This window comes from Cynoglossus semilaevis, chromosome 9, assembly GCF_000523025.1.
Source record: "Cynoglossus semilaevis isolate Cse_v1.0 chromosome 9, Cse_v1.0, whole genome shotgun sequence".
Classification (NCBI taxonomy): domain Eukaryota; kingdom Metazoa; phylum Chordata; class Actinopteri; order Pleuronectiformes; family Cynoglossidae; genus Cynoglossus; species Cynoglossus semilaevis.
The window spans coordinates 5,664,547-5,683,354 of NC_024315.1; the positions used below are offsets into that span (position 1 = coordinate 5,664,547).

Genomic DNA, 18,808 nt, shown 5'->3' on the forward strand with positions numbered 1-18,808 from the left:
GTGGAGCCTTTTTAAAAAAAGGGTCGCAGCCCCCCCCCCGCCCCGGCAGCAGCAGCAGCAGCAGCAGGAGGACGAGGCTCCAGGAGCAGAAGAAGCAGCTGCAGGACCTCAGTCAGGCCGCAGAAATCCTCCGGGCGGCAAGTCCAGCCTTATCCTGGGTTGAATTCTCACCAACTGCTCCTCCTGAAGTGTTCTTTATCATTTTTCAAACAAGGATTTCCATTCCATTTTTTTTTTTTTACCATAAACCAGACACCTGTTCCCTCCATATCTCTAAGTGCATTGTTTTTTTTTTTAAGAAAAAAACCTTTTTGGAACCGTTTTTGTACTGTTTTTATTGTTGTTATTATTCAGTTGGACAAAAGCACTTTATGTATTTCTATGTATATGATTCAACATCTGCCTTTGCCGCTGTAATGCATTATGCCTGTCAGAAATGGCACAAGGATGACAGTTGTTCTATCAGCCTGTGGTCAGCCCTTCCACCTCCCCTCCCCTCCCGCCTCCTCTCCCACCCTCACCCCATATTTTAATGCAGCAGCACGAGCTGTATGCGATTCTTCAAATGGTTTGTAGAACACAAGCAACAACGAAGCTGTTCCTTTTGCACTGTGTTGCAGTTTTGACTCATTGTGCATGCACAACTCACGTGTAGTGTGTGAATGTGAGATGAAGCAGTTACTGTGAAGATTTTTAAAAAGCTCAATCCATTTGTTAGTCGTTTCTCTTTTGTGAAATGAACGTCGTATTGTCGTTGCATGAAGTTGGAATCTTTCTACTGATAACTATTACCACTACTGTCCACCTGGGGGCCAAATGTAATTCCACAATTACAGGATTACTGTAATTTTGATCGGAAGGATGCAAGCGTTTGTCTTCATCAGTTGTTGTCGGCTTACACAGTTGAACTAGGCCTTTCTTTTTTTAAATAGTGGTCACTTAGCTTAGCGTTACCCCAGTGGCAGTCTTGATCGCCCAGTGATTTTATGAAGTAATTATACTCACAATTAACTGTTCCTGTTTGTGTGTAAGGCTACATTAACATACCTGGCTGGGTTACCTCATACTGTATACTACCGGTGTCACCTGGACAGTGGAATATTGTTGGTCAAGGCACTTGTGTGTTTTCAGTTTTCTTATCCTTGATATGGAAAGTGACCTTATGACAACTCAGCCTTTTTTTAAAATATTTCTGTAACCCACTTTGATTTCCTACAGATCCTGCTCACTCAGAGCTACAGGCTGCGTTTAATTGTAGATTTCATGTCTCGTTCTTCAAACCAAAATTTGAACTCCTCGCTGTGCTTGCTACTGTATTGTTGAGTCATGTGATTGGCTGCTACGTCAGCCAGCTGTCGTTTAAGAACAACATCGTTTCAGGACGTCTCCAGTGGTATTCATTTTTAATGAGTGTTGTGATGCAGGCGTTGTCTCTTCATTCCCTCCAATCCACATTGCTGACTTTAAGTTACTGCAAGAAATGAATTTAAAAAATTGGCGCAGGAAAAAGAATCCCCATTAAAAAAAAATCTTGACAATGTGCTTTTGTGTTGAGTGTATTAGTTTCTGTTTTTCTTTTGTCCCACATGCCTGCAGGCTGTGGGATTAATTACTCGTTTGTGATTCAGTCCAAGTCCTGAAAAAGAAAAGGAAAACTTGGAAGATTGGAATCTATTGTTTTCATTTAACTTTGCAGTCTAGACAAAACTGCATGTTTCTATCATCTGCTGGGGATACAATGGACTATCAAAGTGTGGCCTTGAAGAGGGATTACAGACAAAAACAATGAAGGGTCATCAACAGTTAGGAGAAGGTTTCCATGGCCAACGTAACAAACAGGATGAGCTGATATCTGTTTTCTAGATAACGTTACCTTCTGGAAAGCATCCTAGATGAACTAAGGCAAATTTACTTGCTACAATAGGAACTTAATTTATTAAATAATGATGATACGGACATAAGTCCATGTATGGTTGCTCCATCTGACCTTTGACATCAACAAGGAACAACAAAGAATGACCTCTGTCTGGTCTCTTATTGATGTCCACAGAGGTCAGTTTAATGTAATATTGTAGTCTAGACAGAGACTCAATCCCTAAAATACTATTTAAACTTTCCTTTTTTTGGTATTTTTTCTAAACTTAAATTTTACATGAATATATTGCCAGTTTAAAAATGAAATGAATGATGGAATAAAGGAAGAGAAATAAAATGATTTTAAATAATCATTCAAATGTGACAAATGAGATTCAAATAAATCAAAACAATCACTTTGGGTTTTTTTTATTAATGTATTCTAAATAAAAACGTCAAAATTATAAAATAGTCCCACAGCTGCTTTTGCGACCAAATGTGCACAAATGTATAGTCTCTGTACTAAGTAGTATTAAGTGTTGTTTTCACCAACAGAGTGCGAATGGTTGTTTTCACTAAGGCCAGCGATACTCTGTATATCTAATATAAACATGCAGTGACCTAACATAGCAGTGTTATTGTTGAAAGGGAAAGTTTGTTTTAATTGGGGGTTTTTTCATTTGAAAGGGAAAGTGTGTGCGCTTTAGGGTCGCGGGAGGGGGGCTGAAATCTTTTGTCCTTAATCCTTTCCTCAGGAAATCTGGCAACAAGAAAACCCCATTTTTTCGTGGTCTCAGCAGATATGTGGCACAGCAACTACACTAGCTTAACAATCACAATAAGGTCCAAAGTTGGCGATGTTTGGATCGTTGTATGTTTAGTTTAGTCTCACTCCCCGCTGTCATTATGAAAGTGAAAGTACACCGAAGGTCTGTGTTCTGCCAACAGTCGATGTCTCAGTACTTTCTGTGCCGTTGCTGAGAGAGGAGCTTGTGCGGTAAGTCAACCCATGTTTTAGAACATGACATAGAAAACTGTTGTTTGTTTTTAAAAAAAAATACTGTCGTGACGAGGCGGAGTAGCGAAGTCTTTTTGCGAAATTTTTTTTTTTTTCTTTTAATTCTCTCGCAGCTGTCCACGTGTCGAACTGTAACATGAGATTATCCTCTTTGCTTAAACTGTATTTGTTTGGTGCATTTGTAGAAATGTATGTGTTGTTGTTCTCTGTTCCCTGATTTTACGACTGTACTCGGTCTAAAGTACAGCTGTCACTTCGCCTCTCCGCCTTTATGGCATGTAAATATTGGACGTTTTTATGCAAATCTGGACCAAAGTGAAGAATGAATTATTTTCAGTTGGGTTTATTCAGACCGCATCACTAAGACCTGACAGCAAAACTTAAGCAATAAGTCGATGTTTATTCTAAAGCCCAGATTTACAATTGACATATTTTGCCTCAATTGACTTTATAACTTTTAGAATAAAATTAAAATTATTCCCCTAAAAACTCATACTTGATGAAACAGAGGAATGTATATACAATACTATATATTAATAATAATAATAATATGAATAATATGAATAATAATATGATATTGAGTTTATACTAATAATGCAAAATACTCCTGATTGTAAACAACGGAAATCACATAAACACTGGTTATTACAATATTTGTAAAATACATAAATTATGAAATCCATTAACACTTAATTTGAAATAGGAAATACAAATAACACTTGAATTTGATGAAGTTTTATCCTTGTTGTCATGCCTCGAGCTATGCTGGTAGTTCAGTTACAGTCGTTGGGAATGGAAACAGAGCAGGTTTTTACCTGGTGTGAAACACATCCCCTAAATACACCTGTAGCAAGAGTGCCAGGATCTAAATCTTGAATTTGTAGAGCTATAGCTTTGACTCCTTCATGCACTCACATGAAAATCAATCACTAAATCCACTTTTTTTTTTCAGTTATCAAAAATTCCCAGCCTACGGTTATCTCTTCCTGATACTGCTGTAAAGTCCCGTGTTGATTACCTCCTGTATCTGTTACTGCATACGCAATCGTGTGTGTTGCCAAGTAATATCCTTGACCGGCAGCAATGCAGCTCTACTGCCACAGTCCTCATTAGCATTAACCCCAGAAACACATCACACTGACCAATCAATGCCCACTGGCTACTGGTCAAACACTATATTAACTACAAGGTTTTTCTCCTCTGTGATAAACCAATCTAAGACCTCGCTCCTCATTACCTCTCAGACTGACAGTATGAGTCTGGACTTTGACCTACTCTCCACCTACGATACACCAGGATTGTGTACTGAATGGTACAAAAGCCTTTAGTGCAGGGGTGTCAAACATAAGGCCCGCGGGCCAAAACTGGGGGTTTCAATCCGGCCGCTCGATGAATTTTGAAAGTGAAAATAATGCATAAACACTTCATGTTGGTGATTTTTGGCAAATTATATTTGATTTAATGTAATTATTTTGTATGTTCTTGTCCTTATTTGCGGATGGAAAACATTAACTTATTGTTATTTATAGGTAGTTATGTTTTGATTGTACTGGTCCGGCCCACTTGACAACTAATCCAGGTCGTATGTGGCCCCTGAACCAGACTGAGGTTCACACCCATGCTTTGGTGTCACAGTCTTAAACCCTTAAATTCATACTTGATGCAGTACATTCTATATGACTCAGCTCCAGACAGTTCTCAAAAAAGGAAAGGGAAGTAAAGTGACCTCCTTGTCATTGTGACGCAGCACACCACGGCACACAACCAAAAGACAGCAGGGGGCAGTGTGTGGGGACGGTGCCATGCTCAGAGCACCTCAGTGGTATTTCAATTTCAATTAAATTTCAATGTTGAATTTTTCCATCACTTCCTTCAATATCAAATTTATTTCAGTTTGTGCTCCAACTGAGTTAAACATAATTGTATCACAGCTGCTCTGATTATTTAAAACTGTTTAAGTTCCTGAGTGAAATCAGTGAAAATCTGTTCAGTGAAATCAACAGAAATCAACCTAAAACTACAACACACTGATGTTTTCTTCATAGTTTTTTATTTTATGTTAAAATTCTTCTGAGTTGATTATTGTTTTATTGCCTTGTTTTACCTGAAACAATAACAATTGTCTTATAAAACCCTAAATGAGGAAGGAAGTCCAAGTTCCGTCATTCTGACCAAGAGTTAGTTCTCTTTTTTTTTCTATTTTTTTTTTTTTTTTTGAGGAAGTCCAACGATGGTTAAAGGCAGAAAAGTTTACACCAGTTGGTGCAGCCACCAAACAGATTTTTTTATTTATTTAAATATTGGGCAAAATAAACTTGGTAAAATAGAGATTATGTTTTTATTTTCTCCAATCTTACACTTATATTGGACCCCAGACTTAATTACAACAACTTAAACTAAACAGATCCCACAGCTCATCAGAATCACATTTAGAACCAGAATCAGAATTTTTTGTTTTTGATCCCTAGAGATTCTTTGTCATTACAAAACTCTGGATAGAGCAGTTATTCCCAACCATTGTTGCGCTCTTCTCTTAGGTGGCAGCAGATGGGTATGAAAAAAATATATATATCAGAGGTGTTGAAGAAGATCTTTGTGAGTGTCTTTCTTCAATTCCTGCCAGTATACCAGCGTTGTCTTCAACTAAACAGGCCGGGATTTTAGTCAATTATGAGGTCATTTAATCTAGAAGATTATTATGGGCCGTGGTAATATATATGGGCCGTGGCTCAAAAAAGGATGGGAAACACTTGGATCGAGATTTAAGTTAGAGTTCAGGATATAGAATTCAGGATATGCAGTGGTCAGAGACAGGAACGAGTCTCTGTGGTATTGTGTTGTGTGTTCCATAAACAAAATGTAGCCGTCATCTCTTTCTCCGTGCTTTTATAACAGAACTAGAACTCTGGCTTACTGCAGTGGTTCCCAAAGGAGTAGTTTGATATGTGTTTGTGTGTGTCTTTGTGGATGAAGTAGTCTTCTACCACAGGTATACTGTATACTAATATTTAAGGATGGCTGAGTCCTTTACTTATATACTGTCTGGAAACAATCCCCACCCAGTGAGACATGAACACAGATATAAACTTGAAATTGAAGCTTGAGTTGAAATTACAGATGGTGGGAATATAATAAAATCTAAACCTCAGAGAGTTCTTCAGGGGAACGTGGGTTGAGCTCTGCATCCTGAAACAAGGAGTAGATGTTTATATAAATCATCACTAGCACACAGCTGCACTAGTTTAAACTGAGTTTCGCCCGACTTGTTCTAACAGATCTTTGTGTTGTTCCAGACCCTTAGAGTCCTCATATGCAGATGTTAGTTTAGATGAGTCACTCAAAACGAATGTAATTTCCACAATGGGGAAATTCACAGTCTTTGCAACTTACACAGGCTGCCACAGGAGGCAGCCTGTGTAAGTTTGTAGTTCCTTTGGGGCTCGAACCCACGGCCTTGTAAGGCAGAGGTGTGAGGCAGGCGGGATAACCGCTACATCATGGAAGCATAAGCATCTTAAGTCATGTCTCCTAAAAGATTTGGACTTGGTCGTTTAAATAAAGTTCACTGGAGTTTGGAAGGAGTCGCTGTGAATGTGGTGATGTGAACTGTTGTTGGGAAACCACTGAACCAACTCAACATAGTCTCTCTTTATCTGGCTTTGTCTTTTTAAGTGGCTGAATTAAGCTTAAATACAATTGTAAAAATGTGTGTTCAACACATTTTCAAAACATTGCGACTAATATAATAAAATGCCTGATTTTATTTGATTAAAAAATGTCACCTGCATTTGTCCTTTTTTGCTAAAATGCCTCATTTTCGTCCCTTGCAGGTGAATAAACATGGACCCCACCTTCCTCGTCTTTATTTTTACTGCGATTGTGTGGATTGCTGCTGCAGATTTGTCAGATGGTAAATTCGAACTAAAATACCAGAAATCTTTGGCACCAGAGTAGATTATCCATCATATGAACTTCCTGTCACACTTTGTCCTTTTTTACAGCTTTTGTAAGCGTTGCATGTGAGTCTAAGCACGTGGGACAGTTGGGCCAAAAGACGCTGCTTAAATGTGTTGTCGAAACCTCAAAAGTGGTCGTTGATCCAAAAATCGACATGTTTTCCTGGACGAAAGATGAAAAAAAATTGCTGGTCTATCAAAGTGGAAAAATCACCAAGCAGGAACCAGGCTTTAGGCTGGCAGATCCATCCTGGAATGAAAAGAACATGGACGTGTCTCTTGTCATCGATAACACTTCGTTAGCAGATGCTGGAACATTTACATGTGAAGTGATTACTGACAGCGGCGATGGCAAAGCCGTCACCAACCTCCAGGTCACAGGTGAGCACATATGGCTGAGATTATGGGATTATGGTTGACCAGTAGAACAGGTTATAACTCTGTTTTCTTTGTTAGGAGGAGACTATTAAAAAAAAATGAAATCTCTCTCTGAGAAATCCGGTTTTGACCCACAGCCCAAAAAACACGTTCATTAGTTTGATGGATGCTCTGAATTGAGAATGTGAATATGAATGGTTGAAAGCAGTTTAAAGTTAGCCGAGAAAGCTCGAAGTCATGAGCAACGACAAAGATAAAGCCAACACTCGTTCTTGGAATCAGGCCCTGTTCAACGAGGCTAACAACAGAACAACTGACGCATCATTACTGGAGCTCTCTCAGTCATGTCGTGCTACGTTAGCTGTAGGCTAATCCCAGCGCTAGTCTTACATCCATGCATGAGTTTAAACATTCAGACTACGCAGGCCTATTTCACAAGGTTTCATTTGTCAGGAAGTTGGTGCAGGGGAACTTATTCAATACATCAGTGCAGTCACCAAACACTTTAATGTAAAAATTGTTGAACTGAAGAGAAAACCAAGGATTGAACGTTGCTCTCCGTTTTGCTGTAAACTTTGTAGGAAAGTAAATTTTCCCAGTAAAATAAAGTTTCTCAGAACAAAACTCTGTCAACGTGTAGAGTGTGATAGTAATGTAGAGACGTTTCTATGCATACTGAGATCTAGAAACCATTGCAACCCAGTGAAGTCCACCTCTGAATTATGCAAAAAGGAAGACATACACCATTTCAATGCAGAAAAGTCTGAGGGGGGTCTGCATCTACATCTCAACCAGTTTTTTTTGGGGGGGGGGGTCAACAACGGACTGTGGTGAACTCTTGACTCATTTCACACAGACCATTTAACTGGTTGATACCTAAGTAAGTAAAATTAGTTCAAGGGACTTTCCTGTCATGGTATATGTGGGTTTTTCCCTGAGTTAGACAGTGTCCATTTAACTTCCTGTGTATTTTCTCTTTCATAATGAAACAAAAACCAGAATAGAAATTAGCTTTTATTCTAAGTTTGTTCTTTTTTTTTGTTTTAGTCACAATTAACAAATATGATACTTTGTTGTGCGTCACTAAGTCATCTATGCTATCACATGTTTTCATTCTTTATTCACTCTATCCCTTTCTCCTTGCAGCCAGGTACAATAAACCAATAATTCACTCCATCCCTGAGAAATTCACTGGAGTGTCAGACAGCGTTTTGATCTGTGACGCCTACGGTGGATACCCAGAAGGTCAAATTCGGTGGTTTGATGAGAGCAACGCAGAGTGGACAAAGAGCTCCCACATGACGGTGCACCGAACCCCAAATGGTCTTGTCCACCTGTCTAGCGAGTTGAGCTTGCTGCGCGGATCGATTTTCTCCAGTTACACGTGCGTGGTGTTTAATGCCAGTGGAGACAAAGATGATGAAACCGTATTTGAAGTTGATCCAATACAAAAAGGTGAGCTGAGCACCACACCTGATGCCTTCTCATGCCTCCTGGCACATTTGCCACCGCATGCAATCGATGGCCCCATTTTAACTGAAATTTGACTCAGCGTGGACTTCTGCCCTGGTATATAACTGAGGTTTAAGCCATTTCTTATTCAGGATTATGTCGCAATGAGGAAGTAGAAATTGGATCCATTTGTGCCGCAGTAGGATGTGGTGGTTTGTTTTTTTAGTGTAGGAGAATAAGTAGGAGGCTGTTTGTTAAAGAACAGCGCACAACAAAAACATGCCCTAGCATGTGTTTAATCTCCCTTAAGATTTGAAACTCAGATCTTCACAAAGAGATACGTTTTGTTTTGATGCGAGTCTAACCAGACTGTGTGCTCAGGGCTTTTGGTTTCTCTGAAGGCCATTTTAGTCCGATTTCACTTCAAGCCAAGGGAGTAAAAAGCGAAAGTTAATGTACTGTACTAAATGAAACAAAAAGATTCCACAGGAACTTCAAACCGGGTCATCCAAACCTCCCCATTTTAAACACAGGAAGTTTTGCTCATTGATTGGATGTAATGACCCAGAGCACTGAATTCTCCTCTGTTATTTGAAATCATGCAGGTGTCGCTGGAGACAGAGAGACAGACACAGGTACGAACATAGTGGCTCCTGTTGTTGTGATCGGTTCTTTGATCATTGGACTGCTGATGATCATGGTGTTGGTGCGTTGTCGCAAGCGATATCAACGTGAGTCCACACGCACACACTCACTGACCTGTTGTCTATACCAGTGTTTTCCAACTGTTTTTGTGCCGGGGCACCTATTTCTTTTCATAAGAAAAACATCACCAACCAAAAATCTCACAAAAAGTATATGTAATGAAATATAATAATGTTCTAGTTTAAATATACTCACAATTCACTAAAATCTCGGCCTGTTTAGCTGAGGACGACGCTGATTTACTGGCAGGAATTGAAGAAAGACACTCACAAAGATCTTCTTCAACAGCTCTGATTATCTTTTTTTTGTTTTTAGTTTTTAAACACGGCACAGTGGTTGGGAATCACTGGTCTATATAAGTCACTGTGTAATAACGTTTTAGTGTTAAGTGTTAAGTTATCACTATTTAGATGTAGATATTTCTCAATGAGTCTAGGAGAAGTCTACTAAAATCCTGCGAACCTGTTTTGGTTTCTAATTCAGCGCTACAAGGAAATAATCAGGTAAAAAAAAGATCGAGGTGGAAAAACCAGAAGAATTCCTGGCAAGGATTCAGCATTCCTTTTTCTAAAGCATTGTTAAGGTGGATCAGATTGTGTGAACCTGATGATCAGTATCAGCCTGAAGTATAGTAAGTAGTCTGTTCCATTGTGAACTAGGTGCTAGTGTGTGTCCCATAACCAGACTCCACAACACCCTTAATAGGTATGTGTGTCTCCCTAATGAGAGGGGAATTCATTATGCAGGTATTATGCATTAGTTTTTTCTTTGGAAAACTTGTTTGGGCTAAGTACACAGTAAACGGAGGGTGTATGACACTCTGCTGATGTATAAATACGACAAACCAAAATAGATTTTTCCACAAGTATGGTACAAGTATGTGTGTTTACAGCAGGGACAAGCCGAGGGTCACTTTTTGTTGAATATAAATATGAATACGTATGCTAGCAATTTTTTTCTAAATGACCAACTAAAGCATTTTAATAAATAAAATTACATTCCACACAGGTTTTGCTTCACTACCTGTTGCCAAGGAGTTTCTGCATCTAATCTCAGGACGATGCTCACATTACATCACAATACAGTAGCTTTACAGTTACGGCACGTAACAGGTTAACTAAGACAACAGCAAAGCTGAATGAAATCCCTCCAGCTCCTCTCAGTGAGCTGACTAAAATATGGCGTTGGTTCCTAACAGTACCAGTTGTGTATATAAGCAGGAAGTTGTCATGACATGAACTGACTAACACACGTTTATCTCTTTTCCCTTTGCAGGTAACAGTCCCAAGGCTGTCCCTGTTTGTTACTCGGACATTGAACGAGGTGAGTCTTAAATAAAGTCTAACTGAGGCGTGGGCAAACGTTTGGACTGGCGGACCCAATAGATGGAGCGTTTGTGTGAACAAGGACAAATGACATTTAAAAGTCATGCATAAGGGTTTAAAATGGTAAAATGCTTTGAGTCATTCCTACGCCATCTATTGCTGAAATATGGGAAGTGCAGGGAAAAGGCAAAAGTATAATGATAATAGAAAGTAATAACATCATTTAGGCAAGTTTGGCGGGCCGAATTAAAAAGCCAAACGGGCCACATCAGGCCCCCGGGCCATAGTTTGCCCATGCCTGCTGTAACTTGTTTGTTCTTTTCTTTTTGTGTGTGTGTGTTTTTATGCACTTTTTTACATGAGCGTTCTTCTGCAGGTGACAAACATGAGATCGATGAAGAGCTGCCAGCAACGCTGTAATGTTTGCAGGTAAGCGATGTGTTGTCGGCGACTTCTGAGGTTGTCAGTATTATTCAATAAATTACACTGAAGACCTAAAAAAAACCCTTTACTTCTCTCCACAGGGGAAAAACATTCCACACTGTGTTTGTCACATATTTACACTACTAGCAGCTGAAATCAACACTTTCTTGTTTGCCTAACTCCACTGCTGAGACACACAACATGTCCTTTCATTAACAAGGAAGTATGTTATGCCTATGATTGATCCGAGATGTGAGTCATCTTCATTTACTTACAGCATAATGTGTTGGTAAATACCTGTAGTTAAATGTATATATGTATAGCCAAGTCCAGCAGCTACATGTGAAGAATCTGATCAAGGCTACTGGTCCAGGACCAGCTGTTAACCTGGTTCCCTGTCGTTCTGAAAAACTCCATTTACTGCAGCGTAGTAAATGTAGCATTTGTTTTTTCAACATGAAAGCATAGAATTGAATGCTCAGTGGACCTTAGTGTGAAGAGCTCAAATGCCTGGCTGACTCTCTGTGTGTGTGTGTGTGTGTGTCAGAATGAAACTGAAGCAGTTTGTTTTGATTGAACATTTTTTTATTTTTTGTTTCTCTTTTTGACTTGGTCTAGACGCCTGTAATTTTCTAAATGAACCCAGGCTGCAGCTTTCATTTAATTTAGTTTTTTGTTTTGTTTCATAAGTGTACCAAATAAATGAACTCTACGATGTAGAATACAGATTATATAATGAAGAAACAAGTCACACACTGTTTCACTGGGATTTTTTTCAGGAATTGTGTGAGTTCATCATATGTTGGGGTTTTAAAATGAAGAAATAAAACTGTCATGGGGCCACAGCCTGATATTTAAGGCTACATAAATGGCAAATTTCATATCCTTTTTGTGGTAGACAAAATGTTCGGCAGACAGATTTGCTTCTACTTTTTCAGTGTCTCACATGATCCACGCTTTCTTTCCCATGTAAAGTAATACAACCAGTAGTACAACTAGTAGTACAACTAGTAGTTCAACTACTAGTACAACCGGTAATACAACAAAAATTACGTTGTTTTTCCCCCACACCGATGGCAGCACTGATTAAAAGCTCACTGTTTTTTTAAAATCTTTTTATGGTCTGTATTGTCATTGTACCACGAGGATACAACGAAACTGAGCCTCTGCTTTTAAACCATTACCAAGGGGAGCCGTATTTATATCCTGCTCCAACTGTGATCTAACTGTACCTTGTTTCTGTCTTTAATAATATAATATAATATAATATAATATAAATATTCTTGGCATTGTAGACAGTGCTAAAAGGCGTTGTGTGATGAATCAGTCCTACAATTTCGAGATAAAATGAATCACATACTGAGGGCTAATGATTCACCTTTGAGCAGAAACTCAAACATGTTTTTAAAAATCCTTTAATTAATAACCATGAAGCCAGACCACAAGTCATCCTAACTTTTTTTTAAATTGTATATATTTTTGTATGGATTTTATGTACATTTATGATTTTATATTACAGCCAGAATTTTCATGTTGTCCAATGTTCATTTTGTGATGATTAACATCCACTGTCTAAACTGTGATCTTGGTGTTTTGTTTTAAATAAAATATTTTTATACCAGAAAATGTGGAGTATTGTATGTCAAATGTTAAACACCATGAGTATGACCAGCATTTAAACACAGCAGCACACATGTATCCTGTTCAGCTAAGCACAGTATATTTATTTATCTTTTTATTATTTTTATTATTAGTAGTATTTTCTTCTATCACTCCTCTGCATTTGGGTAAGAGAATTCCACTTTGTGAGAGCTGTATTTACCAACTATGGGTGTCAACCAATCTTTATTGAAATCAGAATTCCCTATGTACCACCAGTGGTAGACGTCCGCTCACTTTGAGAAACACTGTCATAATGTGCAATTGATGTTAGAGCACTGCCAGTTGCATAAGCATTCAAATTCACGGGTTGTAGTCTGTTAGGCAACTTCACATAGTATTAAACACTATTCACACTTTAAAAAAATAAAATAAAATGTTCTCAGGTTGAGCTGGTCACAAACATCCACCCACAACTCCATGTGGGTGAGCTTTGTTAGTTTGACACGAATCAACTTGTCCGTTAACAAAGATGTCGTTTCTTTCCTTCTTCCGGATTAGCTTGCTTTCATTAAACCATGTACTGTAGACATGTTTGTCTTTTTTCTGCTTCAGGGACAATAGGAATCTCCTGTGTCTCATTCCACTTGAAAGATAACCAGATAATCTTCTGCTCCTTTTTCGTGTTGAAAAAAGATCTGAAAAAATTGTGGACTCCCAAACTCTCATTTGAACTTTCATCCAAAAGTGTAACAGAATAGTAGCTGTGGACCATTACAATCATGGATAGTGACGACTGATTGCGATTGTAAATAATTATAATTAATCTTAATTTAACCAAATAGGTCAACGTTTTTAAATATGTAGTGAAGCCATTCACGGCAGGTTGAAGTGTGTGTTTCAGGCTTACTTTTATTTGTGACTAATTCTAATGATGTACGTAATAACATGGAAAAATACAAAAATAACAATGCAATAGTATTACTCAAAAAACGCAGTTACTTTCAAAACGTCGGTGAAGCCGTACACGAACCCACTGCCCTGTACTTAGGGAATCTGCTCTGACGCAAGGCGGTCGTTTGACCGGAAGTTGAAACTTCCACAAATACACTCTTGACGTTAGTGAAGAATTGTGGAGCTCAGCAGTGTTAGCGAAAGCAAAATGGTTTCCTTTAGTGTGCGCAAAAAATACCGGCTGTTTCGACTTCATATTACAGAAACGATAAACGGGGGAATAATTGAATATGCAGTACGCGTCTCTCCCCGTTTGTTAGAATGTATTTAAGAGATAATTGGACTTTTTTCAGTTAAAAACTTGGTATCAATCAACGTCAAGTGGAACTCGATAAACAAACAGCAGAAGAAGGCCTTAGAGTTCTACGGAGCAGTTTCTAGGAACAGGAAAAAATACACGGACTGATGGAGAATAAAGATTTTTAAAGTCCAGCACTTGATGGCTGATCTGACCGGAAGAAGCTGAGATACCGACAGAATTTTCACAGTGGAGATTACAGGCTCGAAATCGTTGGCGATTCTGCCATCTGTTGGTCAAATGGTAATATAGAACAACGGTGAGCTGACTATAAACTACGAAAAGTAGTTTATAGTCCGTTTTCTTCCCAAATGTAACATAATTACAGGTGTTGGCATACAAACATGTGAATCTAGACTGTTTAAAAAAATGACCATGAATAATGAAAATACCAGATACTCGTCAAATATTTCGAAATCTTCAGAAAGATCAGCAGATAAGAATGCGACTTGTGACTTAACTGGTTGGATCTCCAATGATTAGTGATGTTTTCCACAGAGCATGTGTTGATTTTTTTTTGTTTTTTTTTTACAAAATCTGAACACAGAGGTGAGTTAGCATGTTTGGAATTTATTACAAAGACTGATTGGGTTTCTGGGAATAAAATCTGTCATCTTAAAACTGGAATTCAGAGTTCTGGGTAAACCCCTCTTCCCTTTCAGTGAAAGAGGAAATGACGGACATAGCTAGATTAAAACCTACTGCAAATCTGTAATAATATGACGTTTGTCCTGATTTCAAAACCAAAATATACAAGGAGAAGTTTATTCAGACGTTCAGGGAATGTCCTAAAATGTTTTCGTTATGAAATAATCTTTGAAATATAACATTTGTATTAGAACTATTTGACTTATTTTCACTTTTTTGACTCATGACTGTAATTTGTCCCTTTTTGTTTTCGTGTTTATTGCGTTGGATATGTGTGTGAGAGGTTTCTGAACCATACGGACTGAAAGCCATTTTTGATCTTAATATTTTTCACGTCTTAAACTCAGGGAACTGCCACGAAAAAGAGTCTCGTCACATTTATGCATTTAGCAGACGCTTTTATTCAAAGCGACTTACGAGACGAAGATTAACAATCGTGCTACAAATGGCCACGACTAGTCTTTAAGCTTATGGTTGTTTTTATTCCCTTCCAGCAGGGGGCAATCTCACCTTGTAGTTTAAACAACCACTGGTTGATGTAGTGGGGGAAAAAAAGTTTAGGGTGGAAAGATTTTTGTAACGATTCTGCTGTTGTTGTTTTTTTAACGTTTGAATGAAATCATCTGTTTCACAGGCCCGTATATCAATGCAATGGGATTAAGGCAAAATATACCAGCAACTAGTAGTGTTTTATTTAATATTATTAATATATGTAATTATTTTAATATATTTTTCAAATGATTTGTATTTATATTAATAAGGTAATTCATAATTTGTTTTCCCGTGACACAGATTGGACTCACACTCTTTGAGTTCTCTAACCTCTCTTCAACTTTTTCTGTATTTTCCATTATCAGGTTTTCACCATTTCCCCAGCGTTACACTCCAGCACACCTTAAAGGTTAGACGACTGTTCAGGTGCTGCAGCAGATTGAGTGAAACCGAGCTTTTGACTTGCACGTTGTGTGTCTTCAACCCACATCAAACTGTACAGGAAGCATGGTTGTATTTATGTGAGAAACACAAGCAGTAAACAGCCAGTGTTGCATGATGGTGCGTCTACTCTGGTCTGTTCTGCTGCTCTGTCTCACTGCACACGGAGGTAAGTCTAAGAGGTTTGTTCTCTTTTTTCTACTGCTTTTTCAGTATCTTACATATTAATATGTTTCCTGATTGTAAATATTATTGCTGTTGACCAGTGCCAGCAACCTTAGTTTCAGTATTTAAAAACAACCTAAAGCTAAAATCTAACAAATATATTCATTCATCTGTATATACGGACATATATATATATAGTATATAGTATAGTCATATACTGTATGTATGTGACATCTGTTAAAATTGTTGTCAGTTAATTTTTAAGTACATTTTCTAATTTTAATTTTCCTGTAATCCACAAGATAATGTCATTTGGAAACGGCCTGGAGAGAACGTCACCTTTGAGTGTTGCTTCACCAAATGTCCAAGTTCCATTGATGGTTTTCCTGGGATGTATCTGTATCATTATTCACCAGTGAAGGAAGAGGTGCTGTTTTATCACTTCCACTCAGATAAAGAAAGTATCCAGCCACGCACGAGATACTTAAACAGGCTGATGACAAAAGGATCTCTGCGGAACCACACTATCACCATCCAATATCTGAACACAAACGACTCTGGCATCTACAAATGTGTCTACAAAGACATTGATGCTGAAGTTGTATGTAATGACTACACACTTTTTATATCAGGTGCGTTTTTTTTTTCTTGCTCATGCTGACGATGACAGCTAGTCTGCAAATATGAATTACATTCCGTCCATACACTACTGTGCTTACAATTAAAAAACAAAAATGCCATTGAAAAATCATTGTGTGCAATTGCAAAACATTATATCAACTTTATGTAACAAAACACTTGTTCAATATAGTAACATTATTTTATATTTTAATTTTTAAATATTGTTTCATTCAGTATTATTACCCCTGCATATTTTAAGAATGTAACCACAATTGAATAGATGAAGCAGCCATACTTGTGTCTTCCTTTGGTCAAATGTTTATCATTTGCATGAAGATGAAGTGCAATTCATTCACCACAGCCCTGTTTACAGTTACCTCATTTCAGGCTACAGTGCTAGCACATCCCCCACTGAGAAATATGCCTCTTTCCCCCAATGAGGAACATCCACCGCTGCTGTTAATCACCGTTGCCACCAGTGCCATCAGCATATTTTTAACCACGGTTGTCATCCTGCTGATAATAAAAGTGAGTACAGACAATTATTTCATACCTGAGCTGAGCAGCTACTTTAAGCTCGCGCTACTCTGAGTGATGCAGGTCCATGAGGCGAAGCTTTGTGTCAGATGTATTGAAAATCGATGCTGGCGTTTTGGAAACTGTCTTGACTCCTAGTTTTACCATTGAGAACGACCATGGTCTGTCTCCCAAAACACTGCTGAAACTGAACATGTTCCCACTGATGTTCAGTCGATCTCAGATGAGCTCCACTACCTGAGACGCCTGTGTTTCTGCACGTCTAGCCGCACTTAACATACAATATCTACTCTGGGCCAACTAGGAATGTTAACTTCATGTGACTTTTCCCTTCAGTCCTTTTACAACATCTGTTGCAACAGCTTTGGGTTTGTTTTTATTTAGATTTTTCTGTTTTAATGATAAGGAATATAGATTCCATCATTGCATTTTACTTTTCATACTTATACTTATATTCCGTTAATAAACATTTGTTTTCCTTGATTTTTGTTTTTTTCAGATTTCATGTTTTTGAGCTTCATCAGACTCATGTCTGACGAATGGGTTTCTATTATTATCATTATTATTATTATTTTAGCTGTGTCTTTAGCCTATTGCTGAGTTGACTCTTCCCGCTAATAGCATCTAACCTCAGTATTATACCTCTTCCCGCTAATAGCATCTAACCTCACAGACAGTATTATAGACATTTTGCACTTCAGCCTGCTATATTGTGGACTTGAATCCTAAACCTGACAAATAACCTAAAGAAAAACTAAACTAACCAAATTAAAGAAAAGTAAATATAACAAAAATAAAATAAAACTCTTTTGGAAATTCCAAAGTATTATAACCTTGTATTTTATTTATATTTTGACCAACAGATGAAACACTGTAATGGCAAAACAACATCAGGAGCTCCACCAGAAGATGTGTATGAAATCATGACCAAGAACCGCCCACAGCCTGTAGCTGCACCAGAGTAACCAGAGTGGCCCTATTAGTATGTGATGTTTTGTTTTGTTTTTTAATTCAAAATACTGTATATAAATGTAAAACACAGAGATTGTGTAATTTAATCTTCTCTTTACTTGTTTCCTGTTTTTTTCTTTTATAACCTTTATTGTACTGTAATTGACCAGAAAAGAAGTGCTATTTCAATTCCCCAACAAATTATTATTATATTATTGTCCATTATTATTGGCACATGGGAAAGTCTTAACATCATGTTTCTTTAAATCATAGTTATTATTAAATAATTATTGCGTTCCACATTTCATGGTCATTTTTTTTAACGCTCATAATATTTATTTGGTTATTTCAATGTACAGCAACTGGTTAAAAAGACCCGTGACGTTACAAGGAAGTATCAATATTTACAATTTATTAACAATTTGAATAGATCTATGAAAACTGCATATATGTGATTATATTGGACTTTTTTTTGGTGATATACAGCTGTGGGAAGAGCACAGTTGAGCTTACTTCTTAAATATTTTTATCGTGTCCAGAAGCCTTGTCTCACAGCAGAACCTGAGTCTGCTGTTGTCATCACACTGTCTGACGAAAAACAAAACCACTTCCTAGCCACAGGCCCTACACGTACACAGGTGTGCGTGTGCGCACACACACACTAATTTACTGCAGATACCAGTTTCAAAAAATCGTATTCGTTCTAAGGTTTGGCTGTGTATTTCCAATTAGTCTTACAATTAATAATTCTGAAAGAACATACTTATATTAAATGTAAACGATAATTTACGCTACAATTTATAAAGTAAAAACTGACACTCGACAAACAATAATCCTGGTAAGTTATTTAATTACTACCCTTTTTTAAAAACTATGAGAAAACAAAGAAAAAGAATGGGAGTTTGTGATGTTGCACCATTTTCAGTCGACC

The 18,808-nt window shown here is 37.7% G+C and overlaps 3 protein-coding genes and 1 long non-coding RNA gene across 10 annotated transcripts in view; 3 read left to right on the forward strand and 1 right to left on the reverse strand.

Moving 5' to 3' along the window:
• Positions 1 to 1,540, forward strand: part of jpt1a (Jupiter microtubule associated homolog 1a) — a 6,716-nt gene extending 5,176 nt beyond the window's left edge. Inside the window, exon 6 of one of the 6 annotated variants that reach the window (XM_025058800.1) lies at positions 50 to 1,540. In XM_025058800.1, the coding sequence (XP_024914568.1) occupies positions 50 to 533 (484 nt within the window). In that variant the 3' untranslated portion in view covers positions 534 to 1,540. Of the gene's footprint in view, positions 1 to 45 lie in introns of all 6 variants that reach the window. The other 5 variants (XM_025058802.1, XM_017035604.2, XM_017035603.2 and 2 more) reach the window with 5 other exon arrangements.
• A 1,171-nt stretch (positions 1,541 to 2,711) lies between these two features.
• On the forward strand, positions 2,712 to 12,737 carry LOC103383556 (V-set domain-containing T-cell activation inhibitor 1). The gene is made up of 8 exons (XM_008316737.3): positions 2,712 to 2,851; positions 6,703 to 6,782; positions 6,874 to 7,209; positions 8,353 to 8,661; positions 9,264 to 9,389; positions 10,639 to 10,686; positions 11,065 to 11,117; positions 11,213 to 12,737. Exons 2-7 carry the CDS (start codon positions 6,713 to 6,715, stop codon positions 11,106 to 11,108), a joined length of 933 nt encoding a protein of 310 aa, XP_008314959.1. The 5' UTR covers positions 2,712 to 2,851; positions 6,703 to 6,712; the 3' UTR covers positions 11,109 to 11,117; positions 11,213 to 12,737.
• An 844-nt stretch (positions 12,738 to 13,581) lies between these two features.
• On the forward strand, positions 13,582 to 18,179 carry LOC103383555 (uncharacterized). Of its 2 annotated transcripts, none has more exons than XM_008316735.3 (5): positions 13,582 to 14,281; positions 15,528 to 15,772; positions 16,071 to 16,400; positions 16,763 to 16,917; positions 17,790 to 18,179. In XM_008316735.3, the coding sequence occupies exons 2-5, from the start codon at positions 15,718 to 15,720 to the stop codon at positions 17,889 to 17,891; spliced, it is 642 nt and encodes a 213-aa protein (XP_008314957.1). In that variant the 5' UTR covers positions 13,582 to 14,281; positions 15,528 to 15,717; the 3' UTR covers positions 17,892 to 18,179. The 2 variants fall into 2 exon arrangements, with proteins under 2 accessions (XP_008314957.1, XP_008314958.1); XM_008316736.3 differs by having other exon boundaries at positions 13,582 to 14,265.
• On the reverse strand, positions 17,306 to 17,783 carry LOC112487545 (uncharacterized). The gene is made up of 2 exons (XR_003050716.1): positions 17,593 to 17,783; positions 17,306 to 17,555 (listed from the first exon to the last, which is right to left on the reverse strand). It is a non-coding gene; the product is annotated as an uncharacterized LOC112487545 (long non-coding RNA).
• Positions 18,180 to 18,808: the final 629 nt, after the last annotated feature.